The sequence below is a fragment of the Macaca mulatta genome, chromosome 5 (assembly GCF_049350105.2).
Source record: "Macaca mulatta isolate MMU2019108-1 chromosome 5, T2T-MMU8v2.0, whole genome shotgun sequence".
Taxonomy (NCBI): Eukaryota; Metazoa; Chordata; class Mammalia; order Primates; family Cercopithecidae; genus Macaca; species Macaca mulatta.
In genome coordinates this window covers 59,808,314-59,832,151 of record NC_133410.1, presented here as the reverse complement: position 1 = coordinate 59,832,151, position 23,838 = coordinate 59,808,314, and the positions used below count along the sequence as shown (strand labels likewise).

Here is a 23,838-nt window from a genome sequence, read left to right as displayed (position 1 = left end):
TAAATTTTTATTTATTTATTTATTATTATTTTTTTTTGAGACGGAGTCTTGCTGTGTCGCCCAGGCTGGAGTGCAGTGGCACGATCTCGGCACACTGCAAGCTCTGCCTCTTGGGTTCACGCCATTCTCCTGCCTCAGCCTCCTGAGTAACTGGGACTACAGGCGTCCGCCACCACGCCCGGCTAATTTTTTGTATTTTTAGGAGAGACGGGGTTTCACCATGTTAGCCAGGATGGTCTCGATCTCCTGACCTCGTGAAACGCCCACCTCGGCCTCCCAAAGTGCTGGGATTACAGGCGTGAGCCACCACGCCCGGCCTTTTCTTCTTTTGTATGTTTCCTGTATCCTTATATTGATTTCTAGGTATGTGGTATAAAAGGTACCTTTACCTATTTTGGAATTTTCTTTAGTAGGGGAGAACTTTTTTCTGAAGATGTATTTATGGTGGTTGGTGAGTCAAGTACTTTGGCTTTGATTCTGGGTGCATGGAGTACCACAGTCTGTGTGATTTCTTTGACTGTAAACATCATTAGTTGTATCTGTGATGTCCCCTACACTACAGTAGGTGTACAATAGGCTATACCACTTAGGTTTATGTGAGTACATACTATGATGTTCGAACAATGACAAAATCACCTAATGAGGCATCCCTCAGAAGGTACTCCTATTATTAAGTACTGCATTTTTGAACATCCAGCATCCAACCCAATAACTGTTGTGGAACTTGCAAGTGGTGGAGCCAGGTTAGCCCATTATTCTGACTCCAGAGGATGTGCTTTTAGCCAGACTTAAGAAATGAATGGAAATTTTGTTGATTAAAAAAAGAATTACTAGTCTAGTAAAGGTTAAGTTCTACATTGTACTTATATACAAAGTCAATATAATGCTAGAATTGTAACCATGTAGATGTTAACTAAATGCTAATATATACAAACATGTCAGGGTAAAACATTTAACCTCAAGAATTTTTTTCCTTTCCTTTCATTCTTGTTTCAAAAAATATCATAAGTTGCTTAATAGGATACATTAATTCATTTCCATCATCTATTTTTCATTCTACCAGGGGTAAATATATATACTTCAAAGTAAAAAAGCAGACTTTACAAGACTTACATTCTACAACTTTATTATTTTTAGGGTTTGAAGGCTAAAGTAAACATCAGAATAAACTTTCAGAAGATGTTTTAAGCAAGACATACTAGCACTAAGACACTAAAAGACCCTATTAACTTCCTGAACATACTAACAAAACTTTATTGAGCAAATATTTTATGCTGGGCTCTGTGTGATTCCTAATATCATTAATCATTATTAAATCTGTTTATTATCAGCAGCAGGTCTAGTCTAACAGTAGAGTTGGGTTGAAAAAATCAATAAAGATGTGTTTCTATAGAAATTTTCAAATAAATAAAAGGAAAGTACACTACAATGTTTAACCAAGGATTGAGGGTAAAACGTATATTATATGTTGAAGCATGGCTTGCTTATTTTCATCTTCTTTCTGTTATCTTTTATCCAGTATTCTTAGAATAAAATGTGATTTTTGAAACAGAAGAGAACTTAGATAAAAATTTTAATACCATAAGAAGAAGTATCCTGGATAAATAAGAATTCAAGAAAGTCAAGGATTCAAAATTCTCCCCTTCCAGTGAAAAGCTTTAGCAGAAAGTTAACAAATAAACCAGATGAATTCATCACCTTTCAACATTTTCTGTACAATTTTATGGATTCTGGGAGCATCTGGGTCCAGGCAGATTTTTCCTCCCATCCTTCAGAGTGGCTCTGCAAGACAGAATAGAATTATCTGTGGGTGTCCTGGTCTGAATATCAGAAAGGATCTGTGAGACTGGAGGAAATGAATGCAGATGGGGATGGAGGTCGAGGGCTTCCCTGATGAGGCAACAGCACAGAAGCAATGGTTTACATTACTTTGTCTTTGCTGCAGTGGGATCCTGCTGAGACCAACTCCAAATTGTGGATGTTTCTGGGATGAAGTGCAAAGGTTGACTTCACACACACACAGCGCAGTGCAGTGTGCAAGTCACTGTCTACATTTACAGCTGGGGTAAAATGTGATCTATTAGTGGTCATGAATATTTTTCTCAGTTCTCTTAATTGTAAATTGAAGGTAATTATACCTGCCTCATAAAGCCATTATGAATATGATCTGTAAAGTTTCAGCAGAATGCCCAGCATATGTAAAGTGCCCCCTCTCCATGACTCCTCCACTTGGAATTGTTGTTATAATGGCACTCTCCAGCTCCAGGAGCACCGAGCCAGTCTTTCTCCCAGATACAGGTATAGCAGAAGCAACAGCAGGTGCAAGGAACAGGTCTCTACATTTCCCTTTCCCGATGTTTCTCTTAGTTTGTCCATTGGTGAAGGAACCCAGAATAGTCAACAGCAGCACCTGTAAGGCACGAAATGATCTGGCACTGCCACAGGGTGGCATTGAGTCTGAGGCTTATGGTGCAGAAGCCGAAGTTAAAGATGTTTCTAGAGCCTGAAGACTTCCACTTGAGGGTGAGTAGCTGCATACGAGCATGCAGTTAAGTGGCTTTTCATACCCCATAGATGTCATTTATATGCTCTCCCTCGAAGTCAGTAGAGAGAAAGAGGTAGGGAAGGGGAAGTGAGGGTATGTGGTGATACACACACACAAGCGTGTCAAGCTGTGCCCAAACCAGACAGGTCAAAATTCCTACTAAGTTGCATGTTATGCATCACTTCACATTCCCACTCTCTCTCAATACCTATCTTCCTTACACATGTGTAAGAACTCTACTTAGGAAGGTAAGAACTAAACTGAAACACTACATGGATTTTCTTTGTATGAGTCTGGAACAATATGTGCTGCCAGTCCTACAATGCAGTTTATAGGCTTTGTTTATAGGCTCCTATACACACTTTAGGGGCACCTGAAACCACGCATGTATGGCCCTTGAAAGAGATCATTCTCTTTCATTTCTAGTGCCAAAGACAGCAGATGTTCTTTGGGACTATATGGATAAAATAAGAGCCAATTACCATCAAAGGTTTACTTTGGATTTTAGCTTATTGAATTCTTTCTGCCTTAGAAATAAATTTTATAATTTTATCAAGAAACTACAAACAAAAGTAATTCTCATTTTTTTTTTGAGTTTTCAAACCATTGTTTCCTATTGCTTAACAATTATTCACTATGTCTACTGAAGTTCTTGGGTAGTGTTATTAAGTGTGATAAACTCCAGGTCACATTTTACAGTTTACATTAGAAGTAAGCAGACTTCCAAATTCACCCACCTTGGAAAGGTTTGGTGACTTGATGTTGACATTCTATCTCTGAGCAAAGCATTTTATTATGAGTTCCTCAAGTTGCTGATGTACTGAATTATGTAGAACCTTATGACACTGAATAGCACAATGATTTATTTCTTAGTTGCGCTGAAACAAGAAATTTTACTGATTGTTTTACAGGTAGACATTTAGCCTGTATGTAGTAATCGAACGGTTGTAACTCCTTTATTTGATCCTCTAGTGAAAAAGAGGACAACTCTGGTATGAGGAGTCTTCCTCTCTTCTTCTAAACTTTCCCATAAAGCCCTTCGAGCTTGTGAAAGACTCTAGAACACCCCCAACTTTGTTGATATGTCTTTCCAGGTCTGTCTTCCCATTTGGCTTTCAATAAACTTTTCTAAAATTATGCCTCAACAGAAATAATTTCAGTAGATAAAAGAATTTCTTATATTTTTCCACCCTGCTTAATTTTTTCATATAAATTAGAGTTCAGCAGTAGAAAATATTAAACTGAAATAATTTGTCCTCCCATCTCAACACAGAAATGTCTACTCTTTTTTTTTTTTTTTTTTTTTTTTTTTTTTGATACGGAGTCTCGCGCTGTCACCCAGGCTGGAGTGCAGTGGCCAGATCTCAGCTCACTGCAAGCTCCGCCTCCCGGGTTCACGCCATTCTCCTGCCTCCACCTCCCGAGTAGCTGGGACTACAGGCGTCCGCCACCTCGGCCGGCTAGTTTTTTGTATTTTTAAGTAGAGACGGGGTTTCACCGTGTTAACCAGGATGGTCTCGATCTCCTGACCTCATGATCCGCCCGTCTCGGCCTCCCAAAGTGCTGGGATTACAGGCTTGAGCCACCGCGCCCGGCCGAAATGTCTACTCTTAAGCAAGCTTAAAAGAAGGGCACAAGCTGAGAGTTTGGATTCTTCTGAGAGCTGAGATGTGGAATCAATTGCAGAGAGAAGCTCAACAGGACACAGAATGAGGAGAGCAGGTTTCTTTCTAGTTCCTCCTGCAGGATGACTTTATAACCTTTTCTTGTTATTGAGATTGAGATATTGTGAATTCTCAAGTCAGATACATTTTCATTCAATCATAAGATCAAAGCCATTTCCAGAGCCGGAGATAAAGGTTTTTAACACTAGTATCTTTCATTTTCTGTTTCACTTATGTTTCATTTTAACATAGTATCTTTCATTTTCTATTCAACTCCCTAAACACATATCTGAGAATATTTATTGGCTTCACTGGACACTTTTTTTATTTTCATACTAACCCTATCCAGATATCTTTCCTCGTTCATTAGTAGGATTTCCAAGAAGTTCCTAATCCTTTTGAGGAAACTACAGGAAAAGTCTCCTGAAGTGATGATGTTTTTGGGTGAGTTGACAGTAGGAAAGAGATAGGCGTGGAGCACAGTATATTTGAGTCATTGCCTTAATCAGCAAATGTGGCTGGTCACAACAGACACATGGTCAGCAAGTGTCATGAGGAAGTAGTACCAAATTTCTTGAGTCCTCAAAATTGTATAAGCCTATTAGTCAACCTTTAATATAAAATAACTTTTTGCTAACTTTCATTTACTCAAAAAATATTGATTAAGCATCAGTTATGTGCCAGGCTTTACAAAGTTCGTTCTTTGCATGACTTAGTCATTCTAACTATTTCTTTTTAAAAAATGAGGCCTAAAAACTTTGTGCAAAGTAATGGGCTATGAGTAATACTCTACTATTATGACAGTGATGACGACTGCTACTGTTAACTGCTATTACTGTCATTTGCATTGTTCCCTTCGATTTCCAAGATGAGAAACACTATACTCACAGTAATAAACTGTACAAAAATAGTTAAAAGATATTTTTTAAGTCAGTAATTCAGATGAAAGCAATTAGCTTGTGCAAAATTATGATTTAAATAAATGCCAGAAGTGGAAAAAATCACGTTTTTGGTTTTAAAATAACTTCACAACCTGTTTATATATCTTGCATTGTCACTTTGGCTTTGTGTATGTGTGTGTATTGCAAGAAGTAAGTTATTTTATCTCTTTTCCCTTTAAGTCGTCTTATAAATGCAGAATCATTCAGGAAACAAGCAAGTTATCTAAGACCTAAAGCCCATCTTATGTGAGCTATTTTAAAACAAATTATCTAGAGACACTGCAGGACCACTATTTATAAAATTAAGACACAGACTACTTCTTTTCTGCCTCACACAGAACATTCTTAACACACTTTTCCCAAATCCTTCTTTCAAGTATGAAGGAAATAGACTGACACCTGCAAATCAATCATAAAAACAATTGCTTCAGAAAATGCTTAGGGATACTACAATTGTGTATAAGTTTGTTAAAGTATCTTAATCAATAAATTAAAATACTAACAAAAGATTATCTATAAGTGCTGAAACCAAATGTGCTTTCTGTGTAACTGTTAGTTGATAAGAATTGTCCAGATGTCAATTACTCTGGCACTCAAGTTAATTGAGGTTTTACTGTCTACTGCCCAGAGATGAAGCATGGGCTGAAAGTGGGAGGAGAGTGGGGAGAGTGAAGGAGTTGAGGGGGAAGTATCTCCCTGGGTGCTATTACTTACACACCAGTACTTCAAAGTTTTGCAGGCCTCAGAATTTATACTTTAGATTATGTTGATAAATGCCATTTGTTGAATCTCAAGTGTATGAAAGTTACACAGTTTCTCTACATACTCGTACATTTGAGGAAATTCTAGCATAATGTTGTTCTAAGCCTGCAAACATATTAAATTGTTACCAAATACCATTAAACCTCTTTTGTTGTGTAATAAGTCAACCTTATTTTCAGTGGCTTAAAATACATTTATTATTTCTGATATATCTGCTGTTAATGTGAGGTTCTTCTGTTAAGCTCACTTAAGTGAGTGCAGTCAGAAGCCACTGAAATGGCTAAAAATAAGAAATGGCCTCATTTACATGGAAGGTGGTTGGTGTTGGCTGCTGGCTCTGATTTCTCCTGGGGTGGTTGGGTCCTTCCCCTCCTCTTTTTTAAGTATAATTATGTTAGTTCCATGAATAAACAGAAACAAGGCATGGTGGGAGGGAAGGAGAAGAGATAATAGAAGGGGAGGGAAAAGAAGAAGGAAAAGGAAAGAAGTAACAAATTAGAAAGAAAACAAAAAGACAACATAAGACCCTTCAACTCCCTCCTCCTCTCTTCCCTCTCTCCTCTCTTCTGTCTTCTATCCCTTCTCACCTCTCCTGCCCGTTTTTGATCCCTTTCCCTTACTGAAAAATCTTTAATTTCTGTGGGAAAATGGAGTATATTTTCTGCAAAAAGATCTTAACTTAGACCTAAAGCTCTTTACCTTTGCAATTTCTAGATGATAAGGATTCTGCACAGGGTCAGGTGTGTAACGAGATTTTTAATTAATACCAATAAATTAATATTTGATTGATGAATGTTTACATGAACGAAAATACATCATACATTTTGGTAATACCTATGTAATTGAAAGAAAACATATACAGAATATACACTTAACAGTGCTTTGTTTTAAAGACTCACAGCTTATACTAACTTATGAAAATCTATGCTAGTATAAACATACATAACAAATGAATCCAACTGCAGTTTGAGTGTAGGTATATACATACTAATAGGATTAGTCTTTCTTTCCTTTTCTTACTTTTCCTAAGATTTGATATTTTATATGAAACTTATTTTTAGTAATGTTCTCTCCATCACCTCTAATAAGGAAAGCATAGAGTCTTAGAGCCAGATACTTCTAGGAAGTTAAACAGATATTTTCATTTGATTCAACAGAAAGTTATTTGATACTCCACAATCTAAATACTATATACGTCTACTTACATTTTAATTTCACAATTTATACAGTTCGATTAATTCCAATACAATATCATTACATCTGGAATCTTTTCTGAGTTTGTCCAGTCCCTAGAAGGAAACGATAAAAGCCATAGTTGGCTTACCAAACACGCACAGGACAAGGAAAGCCATTGGAAGAGTGTTGGTGAGTTCTGAGTACCCATGTCTGTCCTTGATCTTGATCCTGGTCTGGATGGCGGAATCAATACTGCAGCCCACTTGCATGTGCTCTCTGTAACCTTGAGAACTTTTTATTGCTCTCCTTGTACTCTCTCTCTTTGCTAAAGAATAAAAGGTGAAGTTTATCAAGTGCCATATTTGTCACTCACAAGCCAATAAGGAAGCTGAGTTTGTTTTTCAAACTTTGTTTTAATTGGGGCATTTGGAGCACGATGAGATGAACTTGTTAAATAGAAAAATGTATCTGTTATTTCCTGGGGTGAAACTGCATAATTGTGAAAGGGTCAATGTTAGTTGCAGTTAATGGTGACTTACAGAATGGAGTCTTGAAAATGTCTTTGCATCTTTACCAAGGACATGTTTGTACAAAACAAGGAATTAAGATGCTTTTCCTTAGCAAGTATTTGCTTTTGAATTTTGTACCTATTTGCGTAATCCTATTTAAAATCTCAATATAGATTTCCAAACTAAGTCTACTTGCACAGTCTAGATATACTGCAGAAAAAAATTGAGTTCAGAATACAACATATTCCCTCTCAAGAATTGAAAACTACAATTTACTTATTGTTTGAAGATAGCAGTTTCCCTGTGCTTCAAGCTTAATTAACTAACAGTGAACTATGAGCTTTCATTTTATTTTTTAAATAGTGTCATAAGTGACCTTAATTATTCTATACTGAGTACAGTTTTTTTTTTTTTTTTGGCATTAACAAATCAAACAGTCAAATATTTGAACTAGTTTTCTAGTGCTACCATAACAAAATACCACAGAGTGAGTGGCTTAAATAACAGAACTTTTTATCTTACAGGTCTGGAAGCCAGAATTTCACAATCAAGATTTGACAGGTTGTTTATTTCTTAGGACTGTGAGAGAAGGAGTTGATCCAGGCATCTCTGCTTGCTTAGTAGGTGGTCATCTTTATGTTTACATGATATTCTTCTTATATGCTTGTCTGTCTCCAAATTTCCTCTTTTAATAGAAGCACCCATCATATTGAATTAGCAGTTTACCCTAATAACTTCAATTTAGCTGGATTACCCCTTTAAGGACCCTCCTTCCATATAAGGTCACATTCAGAAGTACTAGGTGTTAGGATCTTGGCATATAAATTTCAGTGGGACATAATTCAGCCCATAACAGCATTTAACTGAAGAATTGGTGATAACTAGAGGGTTGATACAGTCTAAAGGTAAAACAAGCCTAAATAGTAACTTCTCTTTTTCTTTTATGCTAATTCTCATTGTGCATTTATTTCTTGCCAGAATTTTTGCTTGACGCTATTTGAAGATAACGAAAGTTGAATTTCTGCTGTTGACTGTATGGAGAGACAGACAGGTCAACAGATTAATCTAGAGGTGATCTGTATTATAATAGATGTATATCTGTGACACTGTGGAGGGAAGGAGGAGGGAGAACTTCCCCAGGGGAGTCAGGGAAGACTTTACAGGAGAGGTAACATTGAACTTGTGAAAAGACAACAGAAACTCATTATTACTTTTATTTAAAAGGCTGATATGAATTTGGGATAGAGAAATGCATAAAGTGGCACTAAGAAGATCCAGACATGTTAAGAAGGAAAAACACTATTTCAATCTGAAAAGGAGATGTTGTAATAACTTGACAACATTCAATTGACTGATCAGATCTTGGCCTTTGTACAAATCAAGAAGTAGAACATAAGCTAGAAATATTACTCAGAAACAGCCCTGTTTCCATTGAATCCATTTTTCTTCTGTACAAAGTGAATGTAACAGAATTTTGTGCTAACATTGTGTACATGTACTACCATGATAATAAAAAGTACATTTAGATGTTGTATTCTTTAAAATATTTATCTATACTGAGACCCAATCATAACAACAATTTTGTTATTGTACTCTCCTTTGTGCTAACATTGCTCTACGACTTTTTGTAAGTCTGGAAATTGTGCAAGGGGTATTTCTAACTTAGAAACAAGACAATAAAATATGAAAAAGGTGAAAGATTAAAAATACCCATGCATTCTTAGCAGCTTCTCACTTTAAGAGGAAGAATCTGTTTTCCAACCCCCTTGATTCTGTGCTGACTTTATGACTTGCTCTGGCACTAGGATATTTTAAAAGTGATGTTGTAGATGTTGAAGGTGAACACGGCAAAAAGCCTAGGAGCTTCTCCCCTGCCCTCTTAGAATGCTGCTGCCAAGTTCATCAACTAGAGACACTAGAACCAGGAAATGGGTAATACCAACAACCAGACACGTGAGTGAGGCAACCCCAAGCAAGTCACCAAGAAACTAACTACAGCCCCATGAGTGACCTCAGGAGACACCATCAGAAGAACCACCCAGCTGATCCCAAAGCTTTTTTCACCTCGCCCAAACTGATGATCTTCAGAGTCATGAGTCAGAATAAAATGGTGATTGTTTTAATGCACTGCATTTTGGAGAGACAATAGATCACTGATAAAGTAGCAAGTCAAATAAAGTGGTGTATTACTCTGTTCTAGCACTGCTATAACGAACTATCTGGGACTAGATAATTTTGAAGAAAAGAGGTTTAATTGACTCAGTTCCACAGGCTGTACAGGAGGCATGGTTGGGGAGGCCTCAGGAAAGTTACAATCATGGCAAAAGGCAAAGGGGAAGCAAGCATATCTTACATGGTGAGAGCAGGAGGAAGTGAGAGAGTGAAGGGAGAAGACACCACCCTTTTAAGCCACCAGATCTAATGACAACTCACTCACTATCATGAGGACAGCAAGGGGGAACTCTCCTCCATGATCCAAACACGTCCCATGAGGACCCTCTTCCAACACTGAGGATTACAACTCGACGTGAGATTTGGGAGAGAACACAGAGCCAAACCATATCAAGTGGCCTAACCCATTTTATCCTTGAATTGTTTGACTACAATGTGCATTGCTTTCTTTAGATTGTCCTAAAGGAGCTCATGGTATAAATGGCTATTAGTTATTACTTAGAACCCTGACATTGGTTCTACAAATTTTAGAAAGCCAATTCTACAACCAGCATTCAAGCTAACAATCTTTAGCAGTCATGAAAATAATCTACTTTTAATGAAAATCTCCCTGTGTTAAACATCAGAAAACTGAAATCTACCCCAATATTGTAATAAAACAGTTCTGTGACATTGGGTAACTCCTTGCAGGTCTCTGAGACTTCACAATTCCATTTATAAAATAAGAAGACTGGTTTTTTATTTATGTGATCTCATATTGTGAACCAAATTCCTGTCTGGCTATCAAGGGATCAGTGACTGGCCTTAATCTTTGATTGGTTTGTTCATCTCCCATTCAATCCGGCTTCCTTTTTGGGGATTGTTGAAAGCAGCAGGAACAATTATAACTAAACTACACCTATAAAAGAAAAGATTTACCACTTCTAATGTGGAGGACAAAAATGACGATAGGAGTACTAACCTCTTCACAGGTCAACGTGAGGTCCGGGATGTAGTTCGGTAAACTCTCTTCCCCCAACTTGAGGTCCTTATGCATTGAGATTCCAGGTTTTAATATTAAGTATAACCAAGATGCCCCACTAGTAGGGTGATTTGTGACTCTCCTGTAAACACAGAACTACCATTCCTTGGTTTGAGTTGGTTACAGTTTCTGCAGAAGAATTCACACTTACAATCGCCCCTTTGTGAGGTCAAGAACTCAGTTGTCTGCAGCAATAGCCAGTGTGGTTATGCTCTGTCCTATTAGGATCTTTCACTATTTTCTGCCTCATTTCCCATTTTCCTTCCTCCTGGTTCTCCTTAGTAAAAGAGTAGGTGCATTTGGCCCAACAACCCCATTACTGAGTATATACCCAAAGGATTTTAAATGATTCTACTATAAAGACACATGCATAAGTATGTTTATTGTGGCACTCTTCACAATAGCAAAGACTTGAAACCACCCCAAATGCCCATTAATGATAGACTGGATAAAGAAAATGCGGCACATATAAACCATGGAATACTATGCAGCCATAAAAAAGGATGAGTTCATATCCTTTGCAGGGACATGGATGAAGCTGGAAACCATCATTCTTAGCAAACTAACACAAGAACAGAAAACCACACACCACATGTTCTCATTCATAAGTGAGAGTTGAAAAATGAGGACACATGGACATGAGGGTGGGAGATGTCACACACTGGGGCCTGTTGGGGGTTGGCTGGGGGAGGGGTAGCATTAGGAGAAGTACCTAATGTAGGTGATGGGTTGATGGGTACAGCAAACCACCATGGCACATGTATACCTATGTAACAAACCTGCACATTCTGCACATGTACCCCAGAACTTAAAATGTAATAAAAATGTAAGTAAATAAATAATAAAATAGTAGTCATAAGCCTTTGCTGTCAGGTATAATTTCTGGGGGGCCCAATATGTTCAGGCTCCCCCCAAATGGAGTCTGATACAAAGACTTAAGTCTTACACAAACCTTGTGCAGTGGTCCTCAGAATTGTCCCACTAAGGCTTCAATTTTGAGGCGTATTGAAGTAAAACAGAAGTTTTAACTTCCTGTCTTAAAGACCTAGAAAATCCAAAGAATATATGAAGCAACTCCTTTTACACATTAGACAACAAGCAGGGGAACATTAGAATCCCTGAGTAAAGGAAATAAACAAGATGAGATCGATGAACACCCTGGATGTTTTGCTGGTGCAATTCTGGACCACTGTGCAGGAGGAGAGATCCAAAGCAGACCATGGTAGTCTTGCTGAGTTGAGGGAGCACAGATTTGAATAGAGGATAACCGGAGTGACTAGAAGTTTAGGGAGAGTTGGAGGAAGGAGAGATCTGTGCAGGAAACCTGAGCTCCAGAAATCTGCCTTGAGGTCCCATTGGGTCTGTTTGATCAATATTAAGTCACGCATGCATAGGATGAAACTCCTTAAGACAAGCAAAGAGTAACCAGAAAATTGTTGGCTGAGGAAATCTCAGACAACATGGAGTGGGGAGATATTTGAGGTCTGGCCTGTCAGAGAGAAGAGAACTCATGAGCAACACTAAAGGCACGGGAGGGCCATGATTTAGTACTACAGCTAAACAAACCCTAGAGTGAAGAACATTTCTAGACCACCCTAATGAAGCTCAACAACAAGTCTGAAACAGATAAAGGTGAAGCCCTAGTGACTTAACTACTTGACAGAACAAAGCCCAAGACTCTAAAGAAGGAAAACAAATATTGACACTCAGCAACATAAAATTCACAATTTCCTGCAGACATCAGCATAAGCCATAATAAGTAAAACAAAATCAAGTCAGTATAAAATCAGGCATGATAAAATGATAAACTAGTGGACAAGAATTTTAAAATAATTATTACAAATATGCTCAGCAACTTAAAAGAAGGTATAATCATAATGAAGAGAGAAGTGGAACATTTTATATATTTATATATTTATTTTATTCTATTTTTATACTCTTTTATTCTAATATAAAATATTTAAAATATATACAGAAATGTAGGAAGAGAGAAAAAGAGAAAGAAACTTCTAGAATTATCTAACCAAGAGACTGGGAAAATTGAATATTCATCCATTAACTTCTGCCCATCCTCTAAGGGTTTGAAATCACAGGCCAGCCTGCCTGTGAGCTCTCTCTGACAAGCCTGCTTTCCCATCGCCAGTTGGAGAAAGCCCTCAGGAAGAGAGGCATTGTAACAGGCAGCTAAAATTGCAAAGCTGTTGTCCGTTGCACCCATTGAACTCATTGGTGAGTGGAGGAGATATGCAGTGGAGCATCACTGGCGAAGACAGGACAGGTCATTTTCTTTATTATTTGTATGGGTAGCCAGGAAAGACAAACAGTGTGATCTGTTTTTCTGGATTGCCCCCTCTGTGCTATTGCGGGTCTAACACCTCCACCATCCCTCAATGTCTCTTCAGTTACTTCTGGAACACCTGAGAAGGTGTCTCAGGAGGACTCACAAAGAAGGACTCACGATGACAGAATTAGTGTTAGACACGTCTCCTCCTCTCCTTCTCTAGCTGCCACAGTAACATAGTCAGAGGCATTCGAACCAAAGTGACTCCGTCTTAAATGAGGGCTAGGAAAAATAAGGCTGGGACCTACTGGGCTGCACTTCCAGAAAGTTAGGGATTACTAGCTTCTAGATGTTTAGAGTTAAGAGAACATATTGATCACATTTACTAAACAGATTGGAATTAGGAGTTTCCTGATATCCCATTATCCTGAGAACAGAAGCATTCCTAATTTTGCTTTAAAGATACCAATATCAATTCTTGCAAAATATAGTATTTAATAAAATTAATTATTTATCCCAAACTCTTGTAGCAGAGCACGTTTCCCCATGATCATGTTTTCTTCTATACATAAACAAGCATTGTATCTAGGGTGAACACGGGCCTCCTCTTTCTTTTGGGAACACCTAACTCTGCCTTGGAGTAGCTGTTCTTACACCACTTTCTTACAAAACTTGCTTTCACTTTGTTCTGTGGGCTCATCCTGAATTCTTTCTGCCCCAGATCCAAGAACCCTCTCTTGGGGTCTGGATTGGGACCACTTTCTGGTAACATCTTTCTGGCGACCATGAAGGGACAATACTGAGGAGACCCTCAACCCAAAGGATATAGACTGCAGTACCAATTAGCTGATTCTGGGTATGCATTAGCGTTCCAGGGTAACGGATGGGATTGGGTTATAGGCCCAACTTAGGGGAGTTAGAGTCTCTCCTGACAGAGAGGATTAAAGGTTCCTCTTAATAAAAGGCAAGGACCCTTGACCGAACCTGGGTTCCTGGCCTAACGTTGGAGGTTAGAGCCCTTCTTAAGATTTGTGGGGTTAGAGGGTCCTCTCAGTAAAGTTCCTCTTGGCTAAGAATAGGTTTGGCCTCAGGGGATGTTAACTGCTATGGTGTCTGTATTTATCTGCCTTGTCCTCTTTGCTGCATGTATCCATTTTTTGGGCACTGTCTCTGTTTACTGTCATTTTCAGGAGAGTTCATTTAACTGATCTTAGAGATTTTAACTTTCTCTAAAATTGCTGATGAAGATTTGGTATTTAAGCAATAAGATTACATAGGTGTGGTTATGTTTTGTTGCAATCACTAGGCGTGATTGAGAAGCACTAGGATAGAAATCAGGGGACCTTTCTCCTTGCTGTTTTGTTTGGTTTGTACACTAAAAATATTTCTTATCTTTTCAAAATTCGGGCAAATCAGCTTTGCTTGTCCAATCCACAGTGCAACTATTGCCCAGAGCCTGCTTGCTCTGGTCATTTCCATCTCACTCCCCTTCATTTCCTTTGCCTTATTTGACATTTCTTTCATTGGATTCTATGTTGTGGTTTATCTAAGAGTCATGGCTCAGCTCATGTATATTATTTGGCTAGTGTGGATAAGAGAATTCCGTTTTCAGCTGCGATCTCCTCATGAATGCAGCTGGCCTTAAAAACGTCTCCTTTCCTTTTTAGTGGAACATGGCCAGTGGCAATACAATCTCACCAGTTTGGAACTTTTCTTTCAACATCGCCTGCCTCCTTCATGGGAACCACAACATTGATCCCAAAGGACTTATCACTAGGATGTATCCTTCCACACTGAGATCAGTTTAAAATAAATGGGAATAATGGAGAAAATTGGTGAAATTGGTGTTTATGTGTAATACTGTTTGGCCTCAGTATTATTTGGAAAAACAAAAGAAATTGTCTCCTATTGAAAATGTAGCCTTTAATAATATAGCATATAATTAAATATATAGTATTTAATATTTTAATATATTATGCACTATAATAATATAAGTATAATATTCGATTACACTTCCACTTGGTTTGTTTTGTAAGTGAGATGAAACATGGGATGAATACCACGTGTTAAGCATTTTTGCTGCTCAGTCAAGATAAAACCCTGCAACAGGCATGTGCATGTTTGATGAAAGGAAAGGAAGAAAAAGAACTAGACACACTAGACAATCCCTTGATGCAAGCCCCCACAGTCCAGCAGACACTTTTGGGTGGAGCAGAACCTCCTTCTCTCAGCTAGGAAGGTTCAGGTATGTCAGCCCATTCTCACCTCTGTCCACCTGAAAGTTCTGCTGAGACCCCTTAGTCCCTTCCTCCTTACCCATCTAGTCCCACTCTATTCCCAGCACTCCCTGAGGAACCTAGCCCTGTGGGTACTACTTGTAGTGGAGCCTCTTATCAACCTCCAAAGGGAAATGTTTGTCCACTAAGAGAGGTGGCAAATGGGGAAGAAGGCACTGTAAGAGTACATGTCCCCTTTTCTATGTCTGATTTGGCTCTACGTAAAGAAAAGTTTGGTCATTTCTCTGAAGATCCAGGAAAATTCATAGATGAATTTGAGAAATTAACTCCCATTATAGTTTGACTTGGCAGAATCTGCATGTTGGTGTCTCTGTGTTGTACCGTGGGAGAGAAACTTTGCATTTTGGGGACAGCTGGGACCCACACAGATGAGATATTGGCTCATAGCCCTAACCATAATATATATCAGGCAGGAGATACAGAAGTTCCACATCAAGATCTGGAATGCAACTATCATCAAAGGGGCAGTGAGGACTTGGGGAGGGTGCTCATATGGTTCCTTGTTCATTAGAAGGGATGAAGAAGTGGATGAAAAGCCTATTAACTCTGAAAAGATTAAGGAAGTTTCTACGGGTAAAGATAAGATCGGTTTTGCGTCACGGATGTTTAGTTGAGGCAATTAGGAAATGTACTAACACAAATTCTGAATCAAAAAAAAGGACCAACCCCTTTGAGAGTACATTTTATAACCCAATCTGACCTTGATATCCGCATGAAACTACAAACAGCAGCTATGGGTCCCCAGACTCCTATGGATTAGCTTTTGTTGTTGTTGTTATTGTTATTGTTGTGGTTGTAATAACCTTTTATTTTATAGAAAAATGTAATTATACAATGGTTATCAGGGAAGTTAATTCAGTAATAAGTATGTAAGCTAGGGAATAATTTTCGAATATTCAGCCAATACCAACAAGATCCCGTATGATTTACAGAACTGATCAAGCAAACACAAGAAAACTCTGGTTCAATTTCTATGAACTATCAAAAGGACAAAATGCTCTTCTATCTCAAATAAGCCAGGTTTGAATTATAGCTTTTCAATATAACAAAGACACACACACACTCACACACACACAATAAAGACAAAATATCTCTTCTCATTCTGAAACATTTCCTTTTTTAGTCCTTATATACTTTGAATAATCTTGTATAGTAAATTTTTGCTGCAACAATGTTCCAAATCAATCTCTCCTGGTTTGGTGTTCCAAGAAGCCAACAGCCACAGCAGTAAGAGTATTAATACTACTTCCTGAATCTCTAAAATCCCAATGCTACTGCCAGGCAATTAAATACCAAGACTGCAAGATAAGGAACTGTCTCAAGTTTGTTAGACTCCATCAGTGTTTTTAAGGAAGCAATTTCTGCATCAGTTTTATTACTGGTCACTGAAATAATACTTTTGGTTTGGGGATCCGTTTTTGTAAATTCTGTAGTTGCTTCCTTAAGTTGCTTTTCTTAATCTGTAAACATGTCTGCAACTCCGCTCCTTTCTAGGTTGATATCCAGTTTATTATCTGCTCTGATTCAACTGGTTTCATGTATTGGTTGTTGCTTAACTTGGTCTAATTCAGTTTTCATTTTCTCATTCTCTGCTCTCAGATTTGTGAATTCACTTTTCTCTAGGATGCCCATTTCTTTCCTGATAGAGCCCAAATGAGCCATTGGCTCTTGTTATTTCCTGCGGAGCTTGAGTGACCATCTTTTTATTGGTAGTATCCAGGCTGACATTTGATAAAGTAGTTAGTGCTGATACTGTAGTTTCTGCTTGTGTTTTGTCAAATCCATGAGTTTCCAAGTCCTGAACCAATGCATGGGTATCAAAAGTTAATTTCCTTTCTTCTAAAGGAGTTATAGCCTCTGGCGGCCTATCATATCCCTCCTTGCTTGTGGTGCTGAAGAAGTCTCTCTCCAGGCTTTTGAATATGGCATTTTTCGTTTTTAATAACAGGGGCAGAACATAGGAAGCAGAAAGAGCAAAAAGGACCTCCCAAAAGGTGCAGCTCTTGGCTGCAGCCTTAAGCTCACCTCCCACATGGGATTGCCCTCCTGGTTCTTAGCCTAAACAAGGGAAGCGAAAAGGTGGAACACATAAAACTGGGCATCCAAGTCACCATGCCTTGGGCATAAATCAGTGTGTACATTGTAAAAAAAAAAAAAACTGGATATTGGAAGAGGAAATGTCCAGCACTCCAAAGGGAGCCATTGGCACCTGAACCAATGATGGCTGAAATAGCCAAGCAAGCCCACCAGACCTTCTGCCACATCTCCCAATGGACAATGGAACATATCTCCAGAGGAGCCATAGGTAACCTTTGAAGTGGCAGGTAAGAGTATTAACTTTTGGGTTGGGTAAGGTGGCTCATGCGTGTAATTCCAGCCCGTTGGGAGGCCGAGGTGCGTGGATCACCTGAGGTCAGGAGTTCAAGACCAGCCTGGCCAACATGGTGAAACTACTAAAAACACAAAAATTAGCCAGGTATGGTGGCAGGTGACTGTAATTCCAGCTATTCAGGAGGCTGAGGCAGGAGAATCACTTGAACGTGGGAGGCAGAGGTTTCAGTGAGCCGAGATTGCACCACTGCACTCCAGCCTGGGGGACAGAGTGAGACTCGGTCTCAAAAAAAAAAAAAAAAAAAAAGGAAAGAAAAGAAAAAAGAGAAAAAAAAAAAGAAAAAAGGAAAAGAATATTAACTTCCATTTGGACATGGACTAGCTTACTCGGTTTTAACCCATTGCAATGGGCTTCCATCACCCCAAAACTGTATGGTCACAGGGGTAGATAAACAAGTCCATACATGCCATTTTACCTACCTTTTAAGCTGCTCTTCAGAGACTTTAGTTTCCTCACATACCTTTCTTCTCATGCCTGAATGCCCCACTCCCTTGTTGGGAAGGAATTTGATGGCTCAGCTGCAAACAGTGGTATGTCTTGGAAATCACAAGGCAGATGACGGTTTGTTCCTTCTGCTTTCCTGTGATAAGGGAGGAAAGACAATGGGAAACTTATCTACTTCTCAAGTCAATCCTATAGTATGGGACACTGAGATCACAGGCAAAGTGTTAAATGTTCCCCCCATCTGTATCCAACTTAAACTTGATGTCCTGTACCCCTGGAGGAGACAATACCTCTTAAAGCCAGAGGCACACAAAGAGGAATCCAACCATTAATAGCTAATAGAACTTTGGGAAGCCAAGGCGGGCGGATCATGAGGTCAAGAGATCAAGACCATCCTGGCCAACATGGTGAAACACTGTCTCTACTAAAAATACAAAAAAAATTAGCTGGGCGCGGTGGCGCGTGCCAGTAGTCCCTGCTACTCTGGAGGCTGAGGCAAGAGAATTGCTTGAATCCCGGTAGCGGAGGTTGCAGTGAGCAGAGATCATGCCACTGCACTCCAGCCTAGGCAACAGAGCGAGACTCTGTCTCAGAAAAAAAGGCTCATAGCATATTCAAATTTATACAAGTACATGCCAGAATAAACAGGTATAATATAATCCAACTGGAGTGTGAATGTATGTACATACGTACTAATATGATTAATCTTCTTTCTTTCCTTTTCTTGTGTTTCATAAAAGAGCAATTTCATATAAATACCTATTGTTAGGTAATTATATAGTAAATTTGAGGACAAGGGAAGTTGAAGTACTGATCAGGGTTGGGATGAGACAACCTCATTTGTCATTTAGATAGGGAAATGTTAAGTTAAAATACCTAAGAATGTGTATGTAAATGAAATTGCCCTTTTAATTTTAGAGTGACAAGGGGACTTGTTTAGCCTAGATCACTTGCTTTTTGAATATCTTGTATGTGCTAGGCACTGTCCTAGGAACTGAGATGAAGTTGATAATCATTGTCCCTGCTCTCATGAAGATTACATGAAGCTAGAATAGAGACACCCTAAACAGATGACAATAAACACATAGACTCAATAAACTCTACAGTAACTTTGGTGAGAAAACTTTATGAAGGAAAAGTATAGAGTGCTAGGAGAGGATATAAAAGGGGCCTCGTCAAAGGTAGGATTGAGGGTTGGAGAGGTTTCCTCAAGGAAGTAAAAGGCAAGCTATTCCAAAAGGAAGGATGGTAATTACCCTGGTAAAAGTGAGGGGAAGTATTATAGATTGAGAGGATTGTGCATGCCAAATCCCTTGTTGGACTACTGCTAGACAAGGCGAAAAGAGGGTAAACAAGTTATAATTTAATTAAAACCAAGCATGGTGACTCTTGTCTGTGATCCCAGCATTTTGGAGGCTGAGGTGGGCCGATGACCTGAGGTCAGGATTTCAAGATCACCCTGGCCAACATGGTGAAATCCTGTCTACAAAAATAGAAAAATTAGCCAGGCATGCTGGTAGGTGCCTGTGCTCCCACGTACTCAGGAGGCTGAGGTGGGAGAGTCACTTGAACCTGGGAGGTGGAAGTTGCAGTGAGCCGAGGTCACGCCATTGACCTCCAGCCTAGGCAGCAGAACAAGACTCAGTCTCGAAAAAAAAAAAACACCAAAAAACAAACAAACAACAAGAAAAACACCTCTTATGAGCCAGGTTATTGAATTTAGAACAGCATCTGAAAGCCTGAAGATAGAGATAACTTGTTAATTCATTAAGTCATGCATTAATGCTACATTGGGGATGCAGAGGTAGATATAATATGGTTAATGCTCTGGGAGAGCTAGAGTGGATGAAGAAACCTATAAATAAGTAAGAGCAATGCAGTATTTTTGTTGTAATTCAGATAATGAGATGTTATGGGAACATCAAGTTGGAAGCTATGAGCTCTGCCATGGAAAACACAAAGGAGATATTACTTGAACTGAGTTCTTAAGGATGAGTAAGCCTCCTCTTATATGCAGGTAGTGGCCCTAGCAAATGCAAAGTCATGGGCCTAGGAAAGAACATGCCCAGTCAGGGAACCAAACACCTGACTATAGTGAATTTGAGGGACAAGGGATGTTGAAGTGCCTATCAGGATTGGGATGAGACAGAAAGAACATCATCTGTCATACTTAGAAACCTTTATTTTATTTCTAGGAAACAATTTAGATAAGGAAGAATTTAGAGAAGGAAATCTTTGTGTTTTCCAAAGACCCCAGAGGCCATTGGGGCTGTGAAGGAATAACTGGAAGGGAACTGAGCTTGGAGAAATGTTGAACCAAAGCAATGGTGTTGGGGAACGACGGCCTTCTCTGCCAGGCACAGAGGAGCAGAGTTAGTGTTTGAAATTATATAGAACTAAAGATAAGTAAAATGTATTGTAACAGTATAGGAAGGAGAAACAAAATAAGTGAAGTTTACAAATGTTTTAATGCTTATTCAAAGGACAAAATAAAGACTATGAACCAATGAGACACATAATAAAAAAGTACAATTTTAATATAGTGAATGTAATGCATATGTAATTCATCATAACAAAATGGTCAGAACCTTTAAAAGGTACACAACAGGCATCTAAAAATCTTAGCAATGCTAAATATGTAATAAGTATATATTATATATAAGTATATAATATATAAATACAAATGCTTTTTACCAAGAAATGTTTTATTTTTCTTGCAGTAGCTTTGTTAATTGCACAAAATTATGTTTTGTTTTTGCCATTTAAGTGTTATCACACAATGCTATTCTGAAAGACAAATGTTCATTAAAAACAAAGCAAAAATAGAAATTCACAACCATTAATTACCTAGATTTGCCATTTAAAGGTTTAAAGAAAAAATGGGAGGAGCTTTCCTACGAGCCTCTTCACAAGGGTCACATTTTCTCCTTAAAAGGGAAAGATTTCCAAACAAAGGTGAAATAGCTTAAACAGAAATATTTATAAAAAGAAACTTACAGCATTGTCAAGGATATTAAGACTACATGGACTAACCAGTTTCATTACTGCATCTTCCCTCACCCCCACCGCCACCCCTGGTATGTCCCACCAGGACTAGAGCAGACTTTGCATTCAGAGAGAAATGCTTCAAAATCCCAGTGAAATGAACTGTGCTAAAAACCCGACCGGCATCTTCCCTGCACTCCCCGCTGGTCTTCTGCAATCCTCTAACCCGGGTTCTACTCTGTGAAAGGGGCCAAAGGTGGGATTGGGGAGGAACCGTGCCCCAGTGTGGCCACCTTATATATGATTTTGTATTCCACCATAAATGCTGGCCTTCTGCATTTTGGAAATTATGATTTTGGAAAATCTAGCCCACGCAGAGGGATAAAAAATGGACATCCCTTGGATGACCTCTCTTTTTTTTTTTTTTTTTTCAACATTCCAAGACCTCTCTGGTCCCCTGTCCAAGAAGAAATGCTAGGACCTCGATGACGTCGCTATGTATTTTAAAAACTAAATGGTAAATTTATATTCAAATTGTTTGGATACGTTTCCAAAACTTTCAGCGTACAAGTCATTGCTAAGTTTGCCTTTACTTTAAAAACTGAAAGAATACATTTTAATGTAAAGTAGCAGTCAGGAATGTGCCTGTTTTCTCGCTTCTTCATCTACCTAAAATATATATTTAGTTACCAGAATTAGAGTACTCCTAATAAAATCATTAATAAATAGCATGTGAAATCAAAGGTTTAAAGTAAATGATGGCAGTTTGCTATACTAAGAAGATAAAAAATGTCTAAAATTATAGGAAGATATTAGCCCCCATAGAACTGAAACTTTTAGAAATTCTGAATAAGGAAATATATTCTACATAGATAAGGTGCGATACACTCAGCTTTCTAAAACAAAATAATTAAATAGTATCCCACGATCAAGAGTAAGGAAATTCTCTGACATATTCCCCATGAAACATTAAAATATTTCCTATTTCTTAAAAAGGTGAAGATAACAGTGTATCTCCATCGACAGAATTCTTATGAAACATCATTTCCATATTAAATCCACAGCCTTCTCAGTTAATACCTTAAGGAATATTTCTTGGAGATATAATAGTCACCTTCAATTCAAGACACTTTGAAAGATTAACAACCAGTGATTCTTGGCTCACAGTATAGTCAATTGCCAAAAACTTCAATAGCATAGCAGATAAAATAACAGCAAATAGCAGAGGTACTGTGCTAAACACTTCGTTAGCTGAGCTGAAAGCTTAAGGGGCAAACATAGGTTTTCCTCACACTCTTCAAAGTGAGGAATCCAGGAAGAAAGCTAACTACTGGAAAAACAAACAAACAAACAAACAACAACAAAATCCTTCCTTCTTTTCTTCCCTGGGTCCAGAGACCTGCAGAAAACTGCTCTGCTGAAGACTGGGAAACGTTTCCATGCCTACTCATTTCTCTTCATCAGTTGTCCTTGTTTTCACTGTTGAGAAAAAGGTTATATTAGTTTAATCATTTTTCGCACTCCTTTCTACTCCACCCTGGTGTCAACACTCAGCGTTTATAATGCTTGGTAAAAAAGGAGTATACAAAAATCAATACAAGCAATGGGGAAACACAAAGCATAACTAGCGACAAGCTGTGTGTAATTGCTCAAGTAATTACATGTAAGATTGGTAATAAAGTTTTTCCCAAGACAATCCAGAAAAATGTTCCCAATTTAACAACCTTTTAATTCTAAACGTGAAAAGTGTTACTTAAATAGTACGGAGAGTAAATACCTTGTGAAGTCTATGGTCTCCCTAGATGAGATTTTAAAACCACAAAGATCAAAGTGACAAGTACCCGTCCAAAATTTTCTGGATGACTTTCTTTAGAAAAGGGGCTTGTGGATCGAGACAAACTTCCGTCCCGTTCTTCAGGGAGGCTCTGAAGGAAAGAAAAGGAAGATACACTCATGAGATAGCAAGGTTGAAGAACCAGGCTGCGGGACTTCCCCCTTGCCAAGGTCATGATAGACAGAGCAGCACAGAACTTACACCACTTCCACCTCGGAGCACTGCGGGCCTATGGCGAACACCTGCAGATTACTGATCATTTGGGGTTGAACTCCCTGCGTGGTCTGCAAACAACTGCAACGCAGCTCTCTCAAGGCAGCAGCGACAGAACCACCTGGGGAAGAAAGAGAGACACCTTTATAGGGCAGGTTGCTTGGTGAGTTCCCTGGAAGGCAGCTGCCCCGCAGACTCTGGGATGCACTGCTGTACCTGAATGCGTCCCCCGCGCCAGGCGCTCTCACCTGGGCTGAGGGGCCCTGGCGGAGTCAGCAGCAGCAGCAGCGCGAGCAGCGCGCACAAGGAGCCCGAAGGACCCGGGACACGGGCCGCGCTGCTGGGCAGGAGGCTCATAGTGGTCAAGAGATCGCTGTGAGCGGTCCAGGGTTCCTGAACTGAGTGGAGCAGCAGAGATTGGAGATCCGGAGCACTGAAGCTTCCTAGTACCTTTTGCACTCCTTTTATCTACATTCATCTCTCCCCACTGACAGGAAACTCAAGCTTTGGGACGCTGGAGAAATTCCCTGAATTCAGGGGGCAGTGTGGAAAGAAGAGGTTGAGGGAGGGGGGCTGACAGTGGGGAGGGTGGCCTGGAGGAG

General features: G+C 39.1%; 1 protein-coding gene and 1 pseudogene across 1 annotated transcript; both read right to left on the bottom strand.

The window, feature by feature from the left end:
• Positions 1–16,610: 16,610 nt before the first annotated feature.
• LOC144329408 (coiled-coil domain-containing protein 90B, mitochondrial pseudogene) lies at positions 16,611–17,067 on the bottom strand (annotated as a pseudogene).
• A 5,582-nt stretch (positions 17,068–22,649) lies between these two features.
• On the bottom strand, positions 22,650–23,593 carry LOC106998353 (C-X-C motif chemokine 5-like). The gene is made up of 4 exons (XM_078002576.1): positions 23,485–23,593; positions 23,225–23,357; positions 23,031–23,114; positions 22,650–22,668 (listed from the first exon to the last, which is right to left on the bottom strand). Exons 1-4 carry the CDS (start codon positions 23,591–23,593, stop codon positions 22,650–22,652), a joined length of 345 nt encoding a protein of 114 aa, XP_077858702.1.
• Between the last annotated feature and the right edge of the window lie 245 nt (positions 23,594–23,838).

What these genes read in the sequence shown, in the direction of transcription:
- LOC106998353 (XM_078002576.1), bottom strand. Translation starts at nt 23,593, where the DNA reads ATGAGCCTCCTGCCCAGCAGCGCGGCCCGTGTCCCGGGTCCTTCGGGC. An exon ending in GCCAGGGCCCCTCAGCCCAG is followed by an intron (nt 23,358 to 23,484) that starts GTGAGAGCGCCT and finishes TTTCTTCCCCAG; the next exon opens with GTGGTTCTGTCGCTGCTGCC. An exon ending in TGCTCCGAGGTGGAAGTGGT is followed by an intron (nt 23,115 to 23,224) that starts GTAAGTTCTGTG and finishes TCTTTCCTTCAG; the next exon opens with AGCCTCCCTGAAGAACGGGA.